Below are 24,327 nucleotides of genomic sequence, written 5' to 3'. Positions count from 1 at the left end.
GACATTTACTTATCTGTTCACAGCTGAAATTTCAACGGTACAACATTTTCTCCTGAAACGAGACACTTCCTCATCACTGAAATGCAGGCTTTTATCAAATTACACCCATATTACATCACTGGGTGGTGAAACTGACCCCAAATAGAAAGCGAAACCATATATACTTTTTCTGTGAAGAGAAAAGCTAAAGACAAGATTAAGCAATGGGTTTGTTTTCATAAGATTATTTTGACCCGTGCCTTTCTTAATTAGGGGGAGCTTTTACTTCTAAGAGAAATAGTCGTCCCGGAGAGGAAGGGAATAGAATGCATCTAACATGAGGGCAGAGAAAGGGGGGCCTAGACTTTACCCCACCCATCCCGGAATACTCCATAATGCAAATCTTCAGGGACCAGGGCAGTTTTGTGTACAATGTACAGTTTGGGTGTATACGGCAGTCTCTTAAAGCAGTTTTCCTGATGTTTCACTCCATTTATCTGCCGGGAAATCCACCGAATGTGTGCACGTACTTATAAAATTAGTGGAAACTTGTACATACTACATTGAGCATTTCCAGACATGCATTGGATCCCTTCTCTCCATCCCGCCACCCCCCGCCATGAATTATGAGGAGCGTACTTCTGTCCCAAAGCGCCCCTGTGCAGTCCGACCCCATTCCCACCTGCTGGTCAGGACTGTCCATCACTGTGCAGTGCGAACATCCACACCGGGATGCACTGTTCTGGAAAGCCATCCTGCTTCTTCTGGCCCAGCACCACCAGCCCGCTCTTCCTAATGAGGCTCCGGAGGATGTCCACGTCCCGAGTCACACTGCTGTCCGAGAGATCGAAGATACAGCCCTCCCGAGCCACGTTGTCCTTCAGTATGATGACACCGTTTTCCTTCAGGCCAGCTCGGCACCGGGAAAGAAACACAAGAAGGTCTTTGTCGGTCAGGTACCCTACAGGTGAGGCCAAGTAGATGGGGAAACAGGATGGAATATGGTGGGGGGTGGGGAGGGAGGGGAGTAGGAAGGTAGGAAAGATCACAAGGCTAAGAATCAGGAGACCATTGGTTCACTCATTCATGAATTATTTAATAGCCTGAATTGTTCTGGTTGTGGGAGGCTTCATAGGAGGATAGGTATCCTCTCTGAGGAGGCTCAGTGTCCCATCTATAAACTAGATATTATGCCACCTGTTCTATCTACCTCATAGGCCCGAAATAAACTATTGCCTTTCCCATGAATCCCCGCCATCGTCCCCAGACAACCCAACTTTGTCATTACTGCTCTGTCTGTCTGTGTGTCTGTCCCCTAGACACACACACTGAGACCAATATCTAACTCACTGCTGTCTCGCTTCCTGGGAATTTAAATCTAAGGAAGTCCGGTTTTGCCCCTACATGGGGATAAACTCTTTTTGACCCCACTTTTTCAAGTTTTTCAAGTATTTGGTTTTCTTTGCAGGGTTAGGTTGGTCCAAAGGCACTCCATCTCCAAGGACAGGAATTTTCAGGCTCGTGACAGAGGATGTTAGGGGGAGACGGTGGGAGGACCAGAGCTGCGGGGGGAGTTTCCATGACGCCTAAGGCTGCCTAACTATCCTTAGCACAACTACAACTACATCTCCCCGAACGTCCTTGCTCCCTCTCCGCAAATCCTCAAATTAGCCCCAAGTATTGTCTCCTCTCTCTCTCTCTCTCTCTCTCTCTCTCTCTCGGAAGGGGGCAAAGGCAGACGCCATGCCATGCAGGACTGACCAGAGACCCACTGAATCCAGATGACATCATATCTCCCCAGTGGGGGTGCAAATTCCTGCAGGCTGTAGCAGTGGTAGCTTTCTACCTTGTCCCCGTTGACCTGCAGGTAGTTCTGGGCTTCGACGAGGAACGATTCCATCATGTCCACCAGTTCCACGCTTTTGAAAACCGGCAACAAGACATGCTTGCTGACCCTTCCTATTCCAGAGCCACAATCCAAGGCACAGTCTGTCCCAGCTCTCCCGGGGCCCTGCAGAAAGGGACCTTGTGGGATGCTTCGAGTACAGACACGTACCCTGAGTCTCCGGTTAGGATACTCCGGTTACCTCTTTGAACCAACTTTATTTAGGTCAATTTTCATATAATAAAATGTACCATTTTAAGTGTACCATTCAATGCATCCAGGCACGTACCGACTACCATGAACAAGTTATAGAACATCCAATGGCCTCTTTCAAGAAATAGCCAACACTGCTAGTTTTTACTTTCTTTGTTTTATCCAAATAGAGGTCTTGAAAAGAATTACAAAGTAAGATTTTAGAAAATAATGTTTTAGGTCTAAAAACTCAGTAATTTCCTCTAAGAAATGGGTCACAGAAAGCCCTATAAAGTAGAACGTTATTAACTGTAAATTTGGGTCAAGCCCACAGCTAAATGGACGTGCATGGTAGCTTATTGCTTTGTGAAAGAGAGAAAGAAAGAAAGAAAGAAAGAAAGAAAGAAAGAAAGAAAGAGGAAAGAAAGAAAAGGGGAAAGGACAGGGAGGAGAGGGGAGAGAGGAAGGGAGGGTAGGAAAGGGGAAGGAAGGGAAGGGGAGGGAAGGGAAGGGAAGGGAAGGGGAGGGGAGGGAAGGGGAGGGAAGGGAAGGGAAGGGGAGGGGAGGGGAGGGGAGGGGAGGGGAGGGGAGGGAAGGGAAGGGAAGGGAAGGGAAGGGAAGGGAAGGGAAGGGAAGGGAAGGGAAGGGAGAGAGGAGAGGTGAGGTGAAATGAAGCGAAGGCAGAAAACCTTACAGACAGAATTTTACTTCAAACCCACCCCTATGGCACACAGCACATTCACATGGATAGAAGGTGTTTGTGGCAAAGTCTCCTTATCTCTTTTAATGTTAGAAATTGTTTCCTGCCTTTGTAAGAGAAACTGTATGATGTACTGTGCACAAAACCCCCTAAAATTGTTTTTATAAAGTAGGTCTCGGGGACCCTGGGTGGCTCAGTCAGTTGAGCGTCCAACTTTTTATCTTGGCTCAGGTCATGATCTCATGGTTCATGAGATCGAGCCCTGCATGGGGTTCGGTGCTGATGGTGCAGATCCTGCTTGGGATTCTCTCTCTCCCTTTCTCTCTAACCACCCCCCTCTTTCTCAAGATAGAAAAATAAAAAATCAACTTTAAAAAAGTAATAAAAATAAAGTAGGTCTGTACACTAAATTAACCGGAGGTGAAGGATGGATAGATGGTGGAGGAGGAAATCAGCCAATGAAAACTTTCTCAAACTTGCTTCTGTAAAGTAGTATATTCATATGCACATATGCATATATATATATATGGCCAGCTGCACATATGCATATATATATATATATGTATATATATATATATATATATATATATATATATATATACGGCCAGCTGAAACTCTGAGATATATATTATTTGGCCTCTCTATATTATCTGGTCTAAATTATTTGTCCATAATTGGGATGACTGCTAAATAGATTTTGTGCTAGAAATTATAATAATAAGATCTTGCCAATCAAGATCTTAAGGAGAAAGCCTACTCTTGTTTTCTCAGGAACTAAGGATTTAAGAAAAGAGTTGAGCAGAAGGAAACATCAGAAATGCTGCTTTCTAGTCCACTCAAAGGGCCTTCTGTACAGCAATAAAGGCACAGTGAAGAACAAAAAGTGAAGACATTTTGGCTTCTTTTCAAATGGAATCATAATAAGCATGATTTATCATGTGCTTATATATAGAAGCTCTTTGCATCTGTAATAACTAACATCAAAACAACTCCACAAGATAATGATTACCCCCCAGTTTGAAGCTGAGGAATCTTGGGTTTCCACAGCTAATGGCAGACCTAGAACTTGAACAGGGAACTGTGTGAATCCAAAGGCAGTTCTACCTTAGAGCCGTCCCCTCAAGCGCCAACTCCGATTCCCTTGATAGTATCTGTCCGCTGCTACGTTGAAAAATATTTTAAGGCTTCACCGAGACTGAGCAGGAAAGAGCTCTGTGATTGACTAGTGATGTCCCCCTTGAGTATGGGAAGGGGGACGTGGTGGTACCCATACCATGTATTTGCCATTTCCACTTACACGATGCCACCTCCCTCATTCAGATATTATAACGTAAACTAAACTCATTCAGAGAAAAAGAAGACCTAGGCTAAAGGCTTATGCTGTGAGCGCCATAAAGAAAACATCCCTTAAGTAAATCCACAACATAAACACGATGGGTGGGATAAGTATAGGAACGTTATTGTAAGCTGTCGAAATGATCTTAGTAGAAACGTGTATACTCAGAGATTACTACAAATTTTTCTTACCATTACTTGGCCTTCAAGTCTCTACAGATCATGTTGCTCACATTATTGTAGCAAGTGGCCTTAGAATTAGAACCATAGAAGGATAAAGCAAAGAGGGCTCGGAGACCTATGCCAGAGATGTCAGATTAAAATCGCTGACCTCCTTTTTCTCATTGAACAAATAAACCTGAAGCTGCTCTTGTTAAAGTGAGGCAGAGCCTCACCCGCTCGCCCTTCCTGTCATTCTCCCAGTAGGACCTTGAAGGATCTCAGCAAAACCCTAGAGTGCTTAAAGCACTCCTGTCTAATTTCCCTACTTTTTTATACCAAGAAATTGAGGCTCAGAGAGGTGAAATGTTTGAAATAGAATTCCCTTGAAAATTCTCACTCTCTGATTTATATTTTTCACCAACGGAGACGTGCGATATTTGACTATAATTACTTTCGAAACAATGGTCATTTACAAATACAGAAAGGTACCTTTCACCCAAATTGTGTGTACTGCTCACCTCTCACCACTGTGGCTTAGTTGTATTTATTATATTTCACTGCATATGGCTGCCACTGCCTCCCATATTCTTTCTCTCTTTCACATGCAGCTCGTATGGGAAGGGGTATTTAAAGCCCATTCTCGGGGCGCCTGGGTGGCTCAGTCGGTTAAGCGTCCGACTTCGGCTCAGGTCATGATCTCACGGTCCGTGAGTTCGAGCCCCGCGTCGGGCTCTGTGCTGACAGCTCAGAGCCTGGAGCCTGCTTCGGATTCTGTGTCTCCCTCTCTCTCTGCCCCTCCCCCACTCGTGCTCTGTCTCTGTCTCAGAAATAAACAGACATTAAAAAAAAATTTTTTAAGACCATTCTCAGGGACATCTCCTGCCTCCTGGACACCAAGGCTGCCTGTATTGAAATCTGATGTCCTTCCATGAATGTGACTGGACCTATATACAAGGTGTGATTTCAAAGCAAGATGTTTTGTTAATTTCATTCTCATTTATGGTATTGTCTTCACACTTATGGATTCATATAAAATAGTAAAATACTTTTGGGAATTTGGTTTTAGTTTTGATCCTGCCTACATGTTTTGTTTTCAAGGACATCATTGTAAGTTCATTCCTGTGGGATTTAAAACTCAAAAGGAAGTGCTGAATGCCACTGTATAGAAACCGTGAAATATAACAAGTGAGACCCAGAGTTTTTAATCATCCAATCTCTGAGAAATGTCAATAGATAAATACCATCAAATACTGATTACTTTTTACAAATTGCCACTTTTCCCCACTAGAAAGCTAAAATGAGGACCGTTATCAGCTGTGCCATTGACATCACCTTGGTATCATTTGTTTATTTGCTAAAGTAAACATAAACGCAGCAAGTTTAAACAACTCACTGTCCCGTGTCACTAAGTGTTGAAAGGAAAGCAAAACTTTAAATTAAACAATCTGCCTTTTCCCAGTTGACATAAGGATAAATCATGTCAGATACTCATATTCCATAACTCCTTGTATCTTGACCTGGATACTAATTTAGCAGATTATTGAGGTCAAAGTACAAAAATATCATTTCTTTAAAAAGACTGTTTATACTCAGTTAGAGGTCACGGTTTCACAATGAGCCTTGTCTCCTAAGAAGGACTCCTTATATTTGTTTGAAAAGAGCAGGCTCCTCTTTTCCAACACAAATATGCGAGCACAAGGCTGTTTCCTTTCCCAGGTCCATGGGCGTTGTATGGGCTCTGTCTGCCCAGCATCCCTGTGGTCAGCTTGGCACTCCACATGGAGTGACAAGACAGCTGGATTACTAACTAAGCTTCTGAAATGCACTGGGATCAAAGTCAGCCTCACCACGAGGCAGGCAGAAGGGAGAGCTTTCGGCCAGGCCGGAGGAGAATTGAGGTCTGTGGTACACACACACACACACACACACACACACCCCAAGGATTTTTCTGCTTCATGAGACAAATGGAAAAAATATGTCACGGTTAAGAGTAGAGAGTCTGGTGTCAGACAGGCCTGGCTGGACTTCAGTCCCTGCTCTGTCTCTTACCGGCTGCATAACCTTGACGACTTAGCTAACGTCTCCAAACCTCGGTTTCTACAACTGTAAAAAATACAGATGATAATAGTACTTACCTTCTAGAATCCTTTTGAAAGGTAATCAAGACGATACTTCTAAAGTGCTTAGCAGAGGGACTATTGCAGGAAAAGCACTCCGTGAAATCAGTCAGTGATACTGATTTCGAAATACTCCGGGTTATCCTGACCTACAAACATTCATGGACGTCATCTCCAGCTTCATGGTCCTTCGTGGCCACAGCTGATGTTCAGACACGTCGGCCCCGATGGATGCTCCATCCTGATTTAACTTCTCTGCTCAGACACTTGGTGCTCCACGGAGGTTGGATGTGAAGTGAACCTCACCTCAACACTAGGGATATTCTTGATAGTGCACTTGAAAACCTAACTCAGATATTTATAATATTGATAATGCTTCCCTTATCAGGATACAATGGGCTCCAAATTTCAAACAGATGACTTCCAAATGAATTGGAACGAAACCTGGTTGCCAGTTAGGACTTTGTCTTCAGTAGGACCAACAACAGCTTTGTGGTGTCGGCAGCTTTATTAAATCTATTCTAGCAACTAAATGAAGTTCCTGAAACTCTAATGGATGCATTTTATGAAAGCCTGTTATTACTTTTTTTAATTTTTTAATGTTTATTTTTTTTTGAGAGAGAGACAGAGATAGGGACAGAGCATGAGCAGGGGAGGGGCAGAGAGAGAGGGAGACACAGAATCGGAAACGGTCTCCAGGCTCCGAGCCGTCAGCACAGAGCCCCATGCAGGGCTCGAACTCACGGACCGTGAGATCATGACCTGAGCCGAAGTCAGACGCTTAACTGACTAAGCCACCCAGGCACCCCAAAGCCTGTTATTATTAGTAGTAGCAATAAATTAGATTTATTGGGTAATAATTATGCACAACAAAGCAAGCACATTGCTTTGCACATTGGCTCATTGGATCTTCGTATTATCCTCTGAGGTAGGTTCGATGGTTAATGCCCTAGTCACAGGTGAGAAAACTGAAGCTTACAGCATTTAAGGAACCATTCCAAGGTTGCTTGTACATTAAATAGAAGAACCTAATGACTATAGAGCTGAAGATTATTGTCCCTACCCTCTACTGTCTTGTCTCCATCTGACAGGGAAGTGAGGAAGCAGTTTCACCCAACCCCGGGGCTACAAAGAGACCACATGCTTTCAAGGCGAAGTCTGAACGACGTATTAAATAATATAAAGAGATTCTACTGTACTTCTCATTTTCAAGCCAAACATAGGCATGCACTTCCTTACTATATTGCATTTGTATTGCAGGAAATCAGTAAATCGCCCCAAGATCCCAAATGGCATGATCTCTCATCAGTCATCTGGGTGTGAACGGTTTCATCTGGAAGACTATAAAAGAGATGTCTTCTTAATCCCCCAATCGTAGTATTAGCACTGCTAGTTCCCTTTCCCCTGAAGCATGAGAGATTAGCTGAGGCTATAGGATGGTGAAAGGCCAAGGGGGATAAGCCAGTGGTTTGATGCGACCCATCCCTTCTGAACATTTTAAAAGAGGCTTTCGGGCTCAACTCTTGGCTGAGCCATATGGCTTTAATACGACTTAAATGACCACACAGAAGCATGTGAGCTCAATGTTTGTGAGGACTTTGCTTCCTCATCAAGCTGCAGTTGCATAACTCACCCCAACAAACTTCCGAAGAAAGTCCCGAGAAGCCTGGATATCTGAGATGGACAGTTCAATGAAATTTCCCATCATACCCTCTTCTGTAGCTGGTACTTCTTGATAGAAAAGTTTAGCTCTGGCATAGAACTGCATCTCCCCATTGATGATTTGACTTGTTAAAGCATACAATTTCACTACAAATGAAATATTAATATTTATCAATATGTATATGACAGAACAAGTTCAATCTTATCACACATGGAATTGTTTCTCAGAAGCCTGCCCATTTGTCATGTGGAGGAAAGGGCACAGTCAGAAGATCTGGGTCTGAGTTCTGGCTCAGTGACTTACTCGATATGTAGCCTTGAGAAAACTTCTTAACCCCTCTGATCTTTGGGTAGCTCATGCACTGTGGCATTTTCATGACTTAATGACCCTATAGTTTAATGAAACTGTAGCTTATTACTGTATATTTTTTTTAAGTTTGGCAGTATTTATTATCGTAGAATAAAGAATGTCACAAGGACGCCTGGGTGGCTCAGTGGGTTAAGCTTCTGAGTCTTGATTTTTGGCTCAGGTCATGATCTCAGATCATGGTTCATGGGCTCAAGCCCCACTATGGGCTCCTTGCGGAGTGTGGAGACTGCTTGGGATTCTCACTCTCCCTCTCTCTCTGCCCCTCCTGTGCTCTCTCTCTCAAAATAAACTTAAAAAAAAAACCACAGCATGTCACAAGTTTCACAGTGAGTTTTATCTTTGAGCTCCAAGTGTTTTATGAGGATTTAACTGTTAATCTTTACTTCTAATCACAAAGTACATTTGGGGTAGCTATTTTTCACCTCTTTTTTAAGCAACTCACACTGAAATATCTCTTTGTATCAACATTACAGAAAATGTGCTTAAGCTCTATCTTCTGAAAATAAAATAATTAAAAAATGTTTATTTTATTTTTATTTATTTATTTTATTTATTTTATTTATTATTTTATTTATTTATGTTATGTTTATTTTAAAATGTATATTTATTGCGCAACTCTTCTGTAGCAGGCAGTGTGCTAGGCACATTCTCATATACTACGTCACTTCGTTATTTTAGACACTGCATGAGGTATTATTTTAACACATTTATTTTTTGAAAAACATATGTTCCAACTTCTGAGAGGCAAATTTGCATGCATTTAAGTGATCTTTGTAGGTGAAAATACACCTCTTCAGGTATAAAATAGCATTTTATACCTCTTCAGGTATAAAATACAAAAGGGTTGCCATATTAGAGGACATTCAGGAGGAAATGGTAGAGAGTGAATGAAAGGAAGGAATTTCTTGTTCAAGAATGTAAACTGAATGCATTTGTCTTTCCTCCTTCCCCATATTCCCCCCAAATTGTTTTAATAACCTCAACACGTAACTGAAGAAAATGAGAAGGGGGGCCACCGATGGATTCATGACTTCAACAAATGTCTGGAAGACAAAAAAGCAGATGGAACAAAGCTAAAAAATTTGCAGCCTCAGATAGTTGCAAAAGGAAATAAGAGTTAATAAAAAAAAACAGTGAAAGGACAAATGCACCCTCCCAAAAGCAACTGATAGCACAACTGTAATCCTGGGCAGGGAAGTATCTTCTCTTTAAAAAAATTTTTTTTTTAATTAATCGCCTAAGGAGACCTAAACCAGTTAGTATAGGATCCTGGAATACCACTTATTTTGTCATAGAGAGGACTCTAAGCATCACATCTGCTCACACAGGTGAGACTTTAGTAAGATCTACTAAAGACATATATACCAGAAGAAACATTCTCCGTTACCTAGAATCATTGACCCTGTTCTTTATTCCTAACTGTGGATGAACAATGATTTCCAAACACATGGGGCTAAAGTGGCAGTCTGAAAGAAAAAATAGAGATAAACAATCAGAAATGACCCCAAAGGAAATAGAACTAACTCAAGAAATGGATGAGAATTTGGACCAAAACTAAACAGAAAATTCACATATCCTTGGAGAGATATGAGAACTGGTGCATCCATAAATCAATGATAAAAGATGCCAAGAAAGCGATAATTCAACGAATAATAAAGACTTCTTAGAAATTAAAGTTTTGATTACCAAAAACTTTGGAATACAACTTTGAGTAAATTTGTCAGGACGGAAACAAAAAGACAGATGTGGAAAACAGAGGTAAAAAGATAAGAGCTATAAAGACTTAATTCAGGAGGCTCAAACATCAAACCAATTAGGATTTTTAAGAACAGAGAAACAGAAGGAAGAAAATTATCAAAGAAATAATAGAAGAAAATTTCCCAGAGCTAAAAGTGATTGTAGGATCGAACAAGTTCTGAGCAGCATGGATATAGAAAAATAATAATAATGAAATAAATGCCACATTTACACAAATCCTTAGGAAATTTCAAAATGCAAAGAGTAAGAATTAGAAGATTCTAAAGTTATTTAGAGGGGAAAAGGTGGTTGACCCTCAAGGGTTGCCAGATTTAGCAAATAAAAATATGAGACACACAATTAGCTTTTAATTTCAGTTAAACAAACAATTTCATAGTATAAATATACTTGAAATGTTGCATATCACATGAGACATACTTACACTAAAGATTATTTTTTGATTATTTGAAATTCAAATGTATTTGGAGTTTTATATTTTATCTGGTAACTCTATACTCAAAGGACTAGAGTCAGGCTTATAACACAAGTCTCATTAGAAACACTAGAAACAGGGGCACCTGTCTGGCTCAGCCAGTAGATCATGTGGCTCTTGATCTCACGATTGCGAGTTCAAGTCCTATGTTGGGTGAAGAGATTACTTACAAATAAAATCTTTAAAAACAAAGAAGCAATGCCATCAATATTCTTAGGGAAAAGTATTTTGAAGCTAAAACTTAATACCCCATCAAACTGTGAAAGAATATTTACCTACCATGGATTCATTCTTCAGAAGTTTGTTGAAGCAATATTCCAGCCCAATGAGCGTTCAAATCAAGAGAAGATACATGTTAAAAGACAATGAAAGTAATCCAAGAATCCAAAGAAAACAAATTCGCAAATGACAGATACTTATCAGGTCTAGAAAGTTGTTATTACAACAGAAACTATAGGCCTCAGAAACATAAGTTCATCCAGAAGTAGAATGAATTGGATTCGGGCAATAGACAGAGTAGATAAGAAGCAAGGAGACATTAGTGATATTCTAAAGAAGACATATTTTTAATCTCAACCATCACAAATAAAAGATAGGTGGAAACTCCAAGCAAAATACACAACAGTACAATATGTTCTGATCAGGATGTAAAGCAAACCAAAATAGACATAATTGCCAGTAGAAAGAAAAGACACAATAAGAGAGAAAAGAGAGTCTATTTAACCTTCACTAGAAATCATTTTTCTTCAGGTAACACCAAGATTGTGAAATTGGACTAATGTACTATTTGTCTCTGGATTAAATAACAATGACATAGTCCCAAATTGTGATTTTAGAAGTTAAAAATCCAACAAACACCACTTATATTAAAATATTCCATCATAATACATTCCATCTATGGAGTTACATCAGTATTTTCCAACTCAAAGACTTTGGAGCCACTGTTTGCATCTTTTAATGGTCATGAACTTACTGAAAGGGATATAAGAATCAGTTCGATCTACATCATTTCTAGAGACTAACAATATTATATACTATATCTCCCATATATACTATTACACATTGATTGTTTTTAAAATATCTTCTAAAAGTATTAAATATATAGATGCTTTTTGCCATCTTATACACATATTAGCAACCGACTGGGGAAATACAACATTAAAAGGAGAGTCTTCATGTTGAGAACATTGGGAACCACTCATCTACACCAATCTCCCTTCTCTAGCACTTGGTAAAGTGCTGTGTAAACAGCAGGTGGCTCAATAAATTCAACAGGGATGACAAAAATCAAGCATAACTGTCCCCATAGCATGACTGCTCCAAATTCTTCAGTATGTCTCGGAAAACCAGGCTAGGAAATCACAGTTCATAGTCTTCCCCGAGCTCCATGCTCCCCGGGATCACAAGCGAGCCACAGCCCAGGAGTTTCCTTGATCCAACCAAAGCAGCAAAGCAGCCACACTCATCATCACCTTAAGTCAACTAGTTGGTGAAGTCCATTAAAAACCTTAATCTGGAAATGAGAATGGTCCATTATGCCAGCAACGTTTAGACCACAAGTGAATGCCAAGCCCAGCAGGGGTCAGTCTCAATAGGTAGGTTTTTATGGTTATGGGCTTGAGTTCTCATTTTCACCTAATTGACAGGAGCATTTCACTAAAACGATATATGAGGTGTCATGGCCAGCCCAGGTTCTCCCCTCCTGATAGCTCCTGCAATGGTGCAAGTTGACTCAGATAAGGTAATCAGTCATCAGCCTGTGCCTTTTTACTACAGAAACACACCTTGTCGCTCATTCTTGTAGGACTGCAAGATCTCTGTGAAACGTGGGGTAGTCTAAGACGGAGTTCTTGATATAGTTCTATTCGTTCTTGATATGATATGGTGCTTATTTCTTGACCTACCTTATGGGCTGACCTCCCAAGAACCTTGCAATAGTTTATTTGTTACAAAAAAGAAAGTAGAATACTAGTTGATTTGCCCTGAAGAATCTAGATCCTATGAACTCTCTGAGGAAAATGTTGTAAATAGCTAAGTGCTTACATCTGCTGAATATCTTCTTGTCTTTTCATTTCCTTTCTATTCCTTTTTGTTTTTCTAAATGGTTGGTTATAGTTAGTTTAGACTTTATTCCAGACGTTAGAACTGTTTGTCAACTGAAAATTTATCTGAGAGGATGGGTAGGCTAAGTTTAGACGTTTAGTTTGAAATGATTTGTGATAGGATATTGGATCATGCTAACCTTTTATTTATAAGCGAAAGAAAGAAAGAAAGAAAGAAAGAAAGAAAGAAAAAAGAAAAGTTAAAAAAGAAAAGCCCAATTAGGACATGCCCTTATGAAGGATAAGACCTTCCATAAGAGAAATTTGCAGATGAGCCCTTCCCAATTTAGCTATTAAATAATTAATGATAAAAATGAAAGGAAGGAAAGGAGGGAGGGAGGGAGGGAGAAAGATCTAGGTACCATAGAATATTATTCAGCCAAAAAAACGAAGGAATTCCTGCCATTTAAAACAACATGGAGGGGCGCCTGGGTGGCGCAGTCGGTTAAGCGTCCGACTTCAGCCAGGTCACGATCTCACGGTCCGTGAGTTCGAGCCCCGCGTCAGGCTCTGGGCTGATGGCTCAGAGCCTGGAGCCTGTTTCCAATTCTGTGTCTCCCTCTCTCTCTGTCCCTCCCCCGTTCATGCTCTGTCTCTCTCTGTCCCAAAAAATAAAATAAACGTTGAAAAAAAAAAAAAAAAAAAAACAACATGGATACATGGATAGACCCTGAGGGTATCATGCTAAGTGAAATCCATCACCGCAGAAAGACAAATACCATATGATCTCACTTGTACGTGAAATCTTAAAAAAACTGAACTCATATCCATTTTTTTCACCAGCAGGGCTGGGGAGTAGAACTTTATCAATATTTCTGGTGGAATCCAAAGGTCTGGTGTGCCAGAATGCTAGAGTTATCATTATCAAGTCTCAGAATTGCCCTGAGGCGCCCTGTAGGTTTGATTTGCTCCCTGAATGCCTTAGCCATCTGGTGTTTCTTGTCTCTAAAATAATGCACTGCCTACCCTAAAAAAGTTTTAGAGGGATGTTTCCTTTTCAGCTGAAGACGAGTTCAGTGTTTCCTAATTCTTTTCAGGCTTTAACACCAATGAGGTAACAAAAGGGAGGGCGGGAGGGACAACACACTTTTCCCACCACACATCACATCCCCTACTCACTTGGCTGACGTCTTCCCAACTCTCTATTTCTACTTGAGCGTCCTACCTCACCTACTATCAAATTTTAGAAGGCCAGAAGTCAGGCCGAGATAGTGGGGACAGATTTCTGGTGAGAATATCATCGGAAGGGTCAGAAGCTGATTCAGCAAGTCGCCATGCCTCGTCTGCACCTGTGCGGCATCGTGTGGGGGTCTCTGTCACTCTGTTTCCACTTTCCATGAAAACCGCCAGTGTGGGTCTCCCTACACTGAATTCCTCACGAGAAGGCGATATCTTACTTGTCTGTGCCACCCCAAGACTTACCATTATGCTTAACCCATAGCAGACGTCCTTTGACTATTCGCTGACTAAATGAATATTGTCTTGCGTTTTGTTCTTCGAGTAACATACAGGTTCAACAAAATGGAGAGTGGCTATAGGGAAAAGCTGACATAAGTGACACAAGTTACAGTTTTCATATAGTTTGTAAGATATCTATCCTCCTAATTAGGCATACCCATGTAATAAGAAAATAGTAAATATCATTGATCGCACATGGATGTACGCCCTACCTATGCTAAGCATTTATATTAACTGAATAGGTGAGAGATGGTATTATCCATGGAAGAACACGAGGCAGCAAGAACACGACGACGCGGGGCTCAAACTCCCGAACCACGAGATCATGACCCGAGCCCAAGTCGGACGCTTAACCACCTAAGCCACCCAGGCGTCCCTAAACCTAGGTCTATTTAAATCCCAAACCTGTATCTCATCCGTCTCATGCTGTGTATCTGAAAGTCTGCTAAATAAAAAGGGGAGTTATCTGGTTCTCCATTTCTTTAAAGAGAAAAATAATCTTGCAGCTTTGCGAAGGGAACAGTAAACATTTGAACAAAGCATCACTGTTCAGGGAGTTGTACAGCAACACCGGCCACGGGGGTGAAATCAATTTGAAAAATGCCAATGGTTATACACTGAGTTTTATTTGGCAGTCCCACGTGTCTTACAGGAAGTGTTTTTATTAACTCTGGCTTTTAATTGTGATGGCAAAAAGGTGACCATTGTTATCAATTTCCTCCTCAGAGACTTACTCTTCTAGAAAGAGTCAAGTAAAGGGTGGGTACTAAGAACTTGTGGGAACAGTACACCGGGCATTGTACTAAACACTTTCTTACCATCTCTTCACATTTTCTCTTTTACTCCTCACCATGAGAACTCAAAACTGGGATTATGCGCATCATTTTGCAGATGAGTGATGGGTGACGCAGAATGATTTAGTAACTTGATATCACACAGAAACGAAGGGTCATGGCCAGGTCCCGCCCCACCCCGATTCTGCTGAACTCTGTGGAACCATTGTTCTAAAGGTGAAGTTAGACTAAGACTTTAACGAAGTCCGGGAGTGCTAGACTCTTGCTCAATATATAACTAATAAATATTCATTGACTTCTGCGTACTTGGAAATACACGGTGGATAGTGCTAGAAGAATTACTGACTGGTTAACTTACAGGAACGTCTCCATCAGGCCTTGCATGAGCCCCTTTGAGCCCTGGTATATAAACTGGAGATGTATATAATTGTTTTCCTGTTTACTTCCTATCTGTGCACAAACAGCCACCTTTGACAATTTTCATTGGGAGGCAGCAGGATTTTGAGGTTCAAAAAAGGCAGATTTGGAGTCAGACCGCCCGGGTCGAACCCCGCTCCACCACCCAAAGCCACGTGACCCGCAGCAGGTTACTTAACTCCTGCCTGAAGAGGGGATGTATTCAGTGGCACAGCTGAGCCTTCACTGGAGATTTTTAGGATGCACGCTCTTGCTTTTCTATGAATTTCTGAAGCTAGCCGAGGATATTTGAGCAAAGGTCCCCATGACTGAATGTCCCTGCAGAGCGTGCTGTAAGGGACTGGCTACCCAATGCAGGCAGTTAGCAGGAGGGAGGAAGGAAAGAAGGAATCAAAGAGTCTGGTTAGCCACATCCTTCCCATAATTACCCTAAACAACAAACTCTCTGTGTATACCCTGCAGTAGCCATTCCTTAACCTTTTTTTTTTAAGGGCTTTATTTTCATTTCTGTGAAGTTTTGAAATCATCAAAAGGCGGGGGAAGCCAATTCTAAAACACCTGAGTGGAGCTGGGGAGGGAGAACTACTGGCTTAGTTTTGGGTTCAGACTAAAAAGCGTTAACACCCGCGGCTGCTTGGGAAGTCCCATAGAGGGAGCTGAGCTTAACATCTTTGGTGACGCCTATTCTAAGGAAGACCTACATGGTGACATTAAAAGAGGCCTGGTTCTGAGGAAGGAAAAGGAAAAACAAAAACAAAAACAAAACAAAAAAAAAAAAACGAGTCCTTATTGAGCCTTGACTGTTTTCACATATGTAACTGCATTTAATCCTTCCGATTGCCCTGTGGTTTTAGGGAAAATGATGTTCAGAGACTTCAGGAATTTGCATTAACTTTGGTGACTGTTCTATCAGCAGCAGTGCCAGAAGTCGCACTCAAGACTTTAGCGATGTGCAACTGATTATTACTAAGGGATCACTTAATCTGTTGCGAGCAGGTATTGATCGAGTTCTTTCTATGGGCCAAGAACCATGGTAAATGCTAACTATATAGATAAAGAAGAGGAAAAGTAAATGAGTCTCTATTGTCATGGGAGCTAGAGCCACTGATGAGGCCAGGCAGATAGAGCAGAGAATAGACCCTGTCCCCAACCCTAAGCAGAAAATTTACACTGTTTCCTGTTTAACTTTGGGCTTGCATGGAAGACTTTGTCAAAATGTTTGTCTTTTATTAATAATATCTAAGAGATTGGAAATCATTGATAGACTATCAGCACATTCACAGAAGAGAAAAATAGGTAAAATCAGAATGACTCTATTGGGTGAAAAAAGGGATATAGGCAAAATATAAATTATAGCCTACTTGTCCCAGTCAATTTTCATCTGATTTTCAGATGATACGGAAAAGATTCCTTTCCGATTCACCTTCAGCTACTTTTAGGGGTGTGTTCCTTTTCCTCTCTAGTAATTTGGTTAAATTTTTTTAAATGTTAATTTATTTTTGAGAGACAGAGCACGAGCAGGGCAGGGGCAGAGAGAGAGAGGGAGACACAGAATCCAAAGCAGGCTCCAGGCTCCGAGCTGTGAGCACAGAGCCCGACGCGGGGCTCGAACCCACGGACAGTGAGATCATGACCTGAGCCGAAGTCGGACACTCAACTGACTGAGCCACCCAGGCGCCCCTCTAGTAATTATTTTTAAAATCTGGCAGCCATCTGCCCTTAGTGAGTATCCTAGTAATTGTAATTGATATCTTTCCCCTGATATCTTTCTCTTGATAGCTAAGGCCACCAGGCTACCGTTATCGAGATGGGGTGCACACAAGATACTCAAGAATTAGTTCTGGAAAAGCAATGCTCTGCTGGTGTGTGGAGCAACCAGAACATCCTCACCTTCCAAATGGACTGCTCTAGTGTTCTCCAGTTGGATACAAATGAGATGCATGACACATCCTACAAGAATTACTTGTGGGCGGTGTGATCTACCAGAAAGAACCCTGGTCTTGGGTTCTTGCTTTGGTATCTAGATGAGATCTGTCTAGATTAGATCTCATCATCTCTGATTTTCTTTTCCCTGCTTGAAGAAACAAGATGGGGCGGGGGGGGGGGGCGGGAGGGGGAGCGGAGGTGCACAGGTAAGAGGAAAAAAATAATGCTACTTTCCTTTCTATCCCATAATATGGCTGTGAGGATCAAATAAACTTACAAATACGGAAAAATTTTAAGAAACATTGTCTAAGTATGAGATGAATGTATTTGTATGTCGAGAATTAAATATCCCTTCAGGAATGGATTTATGAAAAGAAAATTTCGTGGGCTGCTGGTATCTAGTTTCTTGAACGCAATACAAAGAATTATTAGTTCCTACGACGTCTGGAAAGCCTGGCTACATCAAGGGCACAATGAGGCTTTGAGACAGCCTTAAGAAAACAGACTGGGGCTGATACATACTGTTTCTGCTTTCATTGGGGGAAAATATAAATCAAAGGGGGACACTTCACTCTTTAATCGCCAGTTATTTCCTCTTCAGTGCTGTTAAGAGTTCCTTGAAGTAACCACTTTCACAGAGGCTGAGAAAAGTAGTGGAGACAAACCCGATAAGCTTTTTATTGCCCATTGTCTAATTCCCTGAAAGCTACAGGAAATAACGAAAATGGAGACAGACCACTGCCCCCAGTTTTTTTCTTAAAATTCAAAGACCAAAGTAAAATTTTGCTCCTTTTCGGCTCTCTATTATTGTGACTCAGGGAAGCCAGAAAGGATTGTGTGTGGAGTGTGGGCTCACACACACACACACACACACACACACACACCTTGCTGTATTATGGTTTAGTTTTTTTTCTTTTTTTGGACCCTTAGTTGATATACTACTGCATTAATACTCTCACCTTTGTGTTACCTAACCTGCCCCCCGTCTCGATTTTTGCAGATATTAAAAATGTCCTCTAAAACACAGGAATTGAATTTCTGTGAACAAACCAACACCCTGGGAAGCAAATCACAGTGGCTGAGGGTGCGTGGAAATCCCAAAGCGGAGGCCTGACCTGCCAGGCAGCACCCGGCCTTTGCGCCCTGCAAGAAAGAATGCCATTGAAACATTTAAGCCCACTGACATTGGTCATGGGTTCTTTTTATCTGAAAAGAGTCCTTGTTCTAACTCCTCTTGCGCGACCTCGCCACGGTTCCCCCCTTTCTGGTCCCTTCTCTAGTAGCTCTGACTCACTTACCCAGGGGAATTTTTTCCAGCAGGTAGAGATAGCTCTGAAAGAAGTCATTGCGAATGGCTCTGTGAAGGATGAAGGACATGCTATGTCGACAGAGTTCGTCGTCGGTCTTCTGCCAGCGGGATCGAAAGGCAAAATGGGCTCCCAGGTGGGCCATGGTGAAGGGGGATGAAAATTATTCCTACAGAGGCAGGAAGCTTGCCTGGCCGTTTCTTTGAATTAGCCTTCCCTTCCTACACGAACTTGAGACTGTCATTTTAAACCGGCCCCTGTCCATCCATATCAGGAGAGGCTGTCATGGGGCGTGGGGGAGGGGCAGCAGACACAGGAGGTCAAGCTCCTGGCGCATGTCTCCGTCTGATTGCTTGGGCGACACCGCTCCAAGCCAGCAGGTGCTAAGTAAAGATGAAAACAGGCTGAGTGGGATCCTGCTTCATCCAGGAAAAAGCAGCGTCCGTCTGTAACTTCAAACAGGGAAGAGCACAACCCACTAACACCCTGACTGGTTGCTCTAATTCGATTCCTAAATTGGAATTAGCCTAATTTCCATTTCAAAGCGCTGGGAACATTTTGCAGGAGATCCTGTTTCCTGATTTCCATCACTCCCCCTGGAACACAGAATCCTCAAGTTACAAGGACCCTTCAAAGTCATCCTCGCCACCCAGGCTCCTCTCATCAGTCAGTGCAAGTTTGCCCAAATCGTTTCGTAGAGGCGGATATGGGTTTCCCACTTTTAAGGATTCTCCAAGAGACGCAGTTATATGAAAACCTGTTTTGATGTTCGCTACCCACCTCTGTCAGCAAATCTTTCCTTCTAGATTGCTCTAAACAACACCTCATCAGGTTAGCCTGTTTCTTCCTCTCTGTCTATCGTGGCGATGGTTTTCCTCCTAAGTATTCACTTAGTTTCTGTACCTCTGATAGGCCCTTTACCCTTCCCACATACTTTGTACCCTGGAGGCTGACCTGTATTGAGATCAGCGGACTCTCTTGCCTTCTGGATTCTAGTTGGGTCCAGCCAATGGGTGGTGCCAGCAGGAGACTGGAGGAGAATAAGCCGATGTATTTATTCCCCTGGCACCTTCCCTGTGGAGATGCCATAGGCTGACTTCTTCCTTTGGTGGAAAGTCATAGCTCCTGGCTGGCATCTTCTCATACAGATATCCTGTCCTACTTCTCATAACTGCTCCCTCCTTTACTGCCTCACCCCTCCGGGTAGTGACGTGCCATCCTGTCACAAGCCCGGGAGTGATGCACTATTCCTTGCAATTTTGCTATGCTTACCTATTACCTTTTTAAATAGTCCCTTTATTTTTTTTTAATTTTTTAATTAAAAATTTTTGTTAATGTCTATCTATTTTTGAGAGAGAAAGAGAGAGAGAGAGAGAGAGAGAGAGAGAGAGAGAGAGAACGCAAGCGGGCGAGGGGCAGAGAGAGAGGGAGACACAGAATCCAAAGCAGCCTCCAGGCTCCGAGCTGTCAGTGTAGAACCTGGAACGGGGCTCAAACCCAAGAATGAGAGATCATGACCTGAGCCAAAGTCAGATGCTTAACCAACTGAGCCACCCTGGTGCCCCCTTTTTAATTATTTTAATGTTTATTATTTATTTTTTAGAGAGAGAGAGAGGACACAAGTGGAGGAGGGGCAGAGAGCGAGGGGGGCAGAGGATGCGAAGCAGGTTCTGTGCTGACAGCAGAGCCCGATGTGGGGCTCGAACTGACCAACCGTGAGATCATGTCCTGAGCCAAAGTCAGACGCTTAACTGACTGAGCCACCCCAGAGCCCCATAAATAATCCCTTTATTAAACCGGCTCAAACTCTCAACTTGTGAAGGCTGTCTCTTTCCTATAGGCACCATGACTACCCTTTGATCCCTCTAATGTTCCTAACAGGAGAGTCCATAAGAACTCAGTGCTCCATTGGACCCATATCATGTGGGACCACAGACCACCCACCAACCCCAAACATAAGCGCACACACAGATGCACCGACGCGCACATTATGCTTTATGGTAGGCAGCATCTAAGATGGCCGCCGAAGATCCCCTGCTCCTTCCTGATAGTCACACATCTGTGTCTTCCTCTTTCCTGAAAGTGGGGTAGACTTACTGACTCACTTCTAAAGAATAAAATATGGCAGACACGAGAGGGTATCGCTTCCAAGATTAGGTTGTGAAAAAGACTGTCTTGGACATTTTCCTTTGCTCCGTTGCTTGTTTGCTCTGAGGGAAGCCAGTGCCTGTGGTGAGCTGTCCTGTGGAGAGGCCCACATGGCAAGGAAACTGTCTCAGTGCCACAGGCCTGGAGTCCAACAGGAGGAGCTAGATTCTACCAACAATCCTGAGTGAGCTTGGAAGGTCTTCCCCCAGCCAACCTAATAAATGACCCCGAGCCAGCTAAGCTCTACCCAAGTTACCAGCCTACAGAAATAAATGTCTCATCTTTTAAGCACCTAAATTTTGGAATAATTTGTCTCAATGCAGCGATAGATAGCTAATTCACAAATCATCAGTGGAAGTTTTCTAAGATGTGGAAGATACCTAGTCATGATCCTTCTTTATGTTTAATTGACATGTTAATCTTACTGGCCAAGAAAGTAAGGGTTCTATTTCTTTGACTCTGACTTATTTTCCTTCCTTTTCCTCTGCTTCTATTTTCCCATTTTCCTCACCCTACCTCAAGGGGCAGCTATTCAATTTTGATGGAAGTGTCCCCATCCCTGGCTTCAGGAATTGCCCAAACTGTAATCCAGGTTACCATTTCCTTTGCTGCAGCGTGTGGTTCATGAAGGGGTAAGTCATCCCGCCCTGAGCCAATCAACACACGGTGTTCTCTCAGGTCCAGTTTTCATTTGGAAGATGGTACATTTATCTAAATCTGTTGTTAATTCCAGCTCGGGTTGGGTTTTCTGTGCTAGCCACCCGGAGTCTCATCTAACACAAATACCATCCTGCTTTATTTACACTCAATTTTCATGAGGATGGAGAGAAAGCAGCTGATATCAAACAGAACAGGGAAACCACAGGAGCATTTCATGGTGTTAAGAAGAAAGACTTAAAGCAAATTTCTTTTTCATGTTTATTTATTTTTGAGAGAGAAAGAGTGTGAGCAGGGCAGGGGCAGAGAGGGAGACACAGAATCAGAAGCAGCCTCCAGCCTCTGAGCTGTCAGCCCAGAGCCCGACATGAGGCTTGAACTCACAAACCGGGAGATCACGACCCGAGCCAAAGCTGAAGGCCTAACCAGCTGAGCCACCCACGCACCCCAAGAAGAAAGACTCTTAACTTAAACAGATTTGATGAAGTCAGAAACTCATTTCCACCACTTACATACTGAGCAACCTTGACAAATTCTGGGTCTCTGAGCCTTACTTTCATCTTCTGTAATACGAAGATAATGATAATAGTATATGTCTCATATAATTTTCGTGAGGACTAAATATACTCCAAGTAGAACACCACGTGCCTGGCACACAGTCCATGTTCAATAAGTGGTAGGTATTCTCGTTACAATCTTTGGAAGAAGGCTGATGATAAATTACAGGTCCTGAAAATACTTAGTACCTGTGGCTCTTCTTGGGTTGTTTTCAGTGTGACGCTGTCCCTTCCCATGAAATTTCACCACCTACGCAGGAGATTATTCTCACTGGACACATTGCGAAGTTGAAGAGAAAAGACATCCAAATGAACTGTGCTATTAGAGCTCATTCATCTATCCTTCAGAATTTTCTATTGCTGGAGGGAAAACTAAGCAGCGGCCGAGGAAAACGAAAGGATCCTCTTGTGTTACCTGTATTTGTCAATGCATCTAACAGGAGGCACATTCTTAACCTCAACATCCGTAATGTTTTGACAACCTTTCCTAGGCTGAAAAAAGTCAGGATGTTTGGTCCCGGGAGACAGACTGGCAGCCACTGACTCCAACTGCTCCCCATTCTCTGGCAGTCGATACTGGCAGGTGTCTCGGTTTTTACAGAACTAATTTCTTTCGCTCTAAAATGGACATGAATTACTTATGTTTGGAGAAGGATCATTAAATGCTCTCAGATCTCTATACTGCAGACCCGTATTCCTGAGTGGGGAGGAAAGGCTCACTGGTTTATACAAAATGCTTTTGTCAGCTTTTGTTTATCTCTGTGGGTCGTCTTAGATTTCGCGACTATTTCTCATACGGGTATAGCTTGCACCAGTTTCTGGCTCGTTGCGTTTGTTTCCTTATGCGAATAATTTTTCTCGCCCAGCTGAGACGTTCTGTTTGTTACCCCCTCACAGCACTCACTTACATTCACAGAGTGAGTGAGGTTATGATATAGATCTCCAGTCTACCACAGGCATCTAATTTCCAGGCAGGAAAGGAAAGCAATGAATGTAGAGGAGAGAAATACAACAGTAGCAACAGAAGGTGGGAACTCTTAAGTTTATTCAGATTGGTTTGCCTTGTCACAAGGGATCACTTGGTGAGGAATAAACCACTGTTAAACAGTAAATTAGCAGGAAGAGAGACTCAGAAGTAAAAAAAGGATACAGGGAAAAAAATCTATAGAGAACATATTCATTCAGTAGTGTGATAAGTTAAATACTTGGAAAAATGCACTCAATGTAAACTACCTATCAAATTAAGATTCCATTATACTTTAAAGTGAAAATTCAACAAAGAGGATAAAATAAAGATATTTTCAGGCCAAGATGGAGTTTACCATTCATAGGCATTCAATGAAAGATTAACTATATATATATATAATCATATATCATAAATCATATGATATATATCATCATATATATATATATATATATATATATATATGATGATATATATAATTAACTAAGGCTAAAACGATAAGCCAAAATCAGTGAAATTAAATTTAGGATAAAATCATCAATGTATATTCTTGTATACAGGTTTCAGTGAAAATCAGTGGTGAGAATACAGAATGAGTAATTCTGCTTGATAAACTCAATGTGCCTTTCTGCTAAAATGGGCATGGAAATAGACTTTAAGCTAGGTGAAACATCGCTATGAAAAATAGTGCAAAAAAAGAGCAACTCAAACAGATCACCAGGCCTCAATTTACCTTGTACTTAGAGTATCTGCCTCTTTCTTTATGTTGTTTTGTTTAAGGAAGAGGCACCCAATCAAAATCACCCCTGATTATAACTTAGAAGTCATTGATAAAGCCCATTACCTGATATGTGATTGGAATATATGGCCCAAGAGGAGATTTAGATGACTACTTTCACCCACTGTAGAGCCTCATAGAAAACAGAAAGGCTGTGTGTTAGGTATACGAAGCCATCAGATTCAATGTTAGCAGTCAGGTTTCAACTTCACGTTCACTATTAAATGAAAATGGGGCTTGAGGCAAATGACCCTTTGCAGCTGAAGAAATATTTAAGCCCATAATGTTCAGGTGAAGTCATTCAATTCAACAGACGGGAAGGCTGGAGCAGCCCTTGAAGGACCCCTTCCCGTCTTACTGAGGAGGAGAGAAATCAGTTGGGCTGCCTAGTTCTCATTAGGGGGTTTGATTCCCCAGCATTTAAAAATATATATATTCACATCTCTAATGAAGGGAATAATGTCCCGGCCTAAAGCATCTGTTTGGTGTGTGTATATGTGCATGTATGTGTGTGTGTTTGTACTTATCTCATTTCCCTCATGTTAGTTGATGAAATTATAAACTATAAAATTATAAAACATTACACA

The 24,327-nt window shown here is 41.9% G+C and overlaps 1 protein-coding gene across 1 annotated transcript; it reads right to left on the bottom strand.

Moving 5' to 3' along the window:
• Positions 1-605: 605 nt before the first annotated feature.
• NTMT2 (N-terminal Xaa-Pro-Lys N-methyltransferase 2) lies at positions 606-18,781 on the bottom strand. The gene is made up of 4 exons (XM_042926212.1): positions 18,628-18,781; positions 8,004-8,179; positions 1,741-1,990; positions 606-940 (listed from the first exon to the last, which is right to left on the bottom strand). The coding sequence occupies exons 1-4, from the start codon at positions 18,779-18,781 to the stop codon at positions 669-671; spliced, it is 852 nt and encodes a 283-aa protein (XP_042782146.1). The 3' UTR covers positions 606-668.
• Between the last annotated feature and the right edge of the window lie 5,546 nt (positions 18,782-24,327).

The sequence above is a fragment of the Panthera leo genome, chromosome F3 (assembly GCF_018350215.1).
Source record: "Panthera leo isolate Ple1 chromosome F3, P.leo_Ple1_pat1.1, whole genome shotgun sequence".
In the NCBI taxonomy this organism is placed as follows: Eukaryota; Metazoa; Chordata; class Mammalia; order Carnivora; family Felidae; genus Panthera; species Panthera leo.
This window is presented reverse-complemented; position numbering and strand designations above follow the sequence as displayed.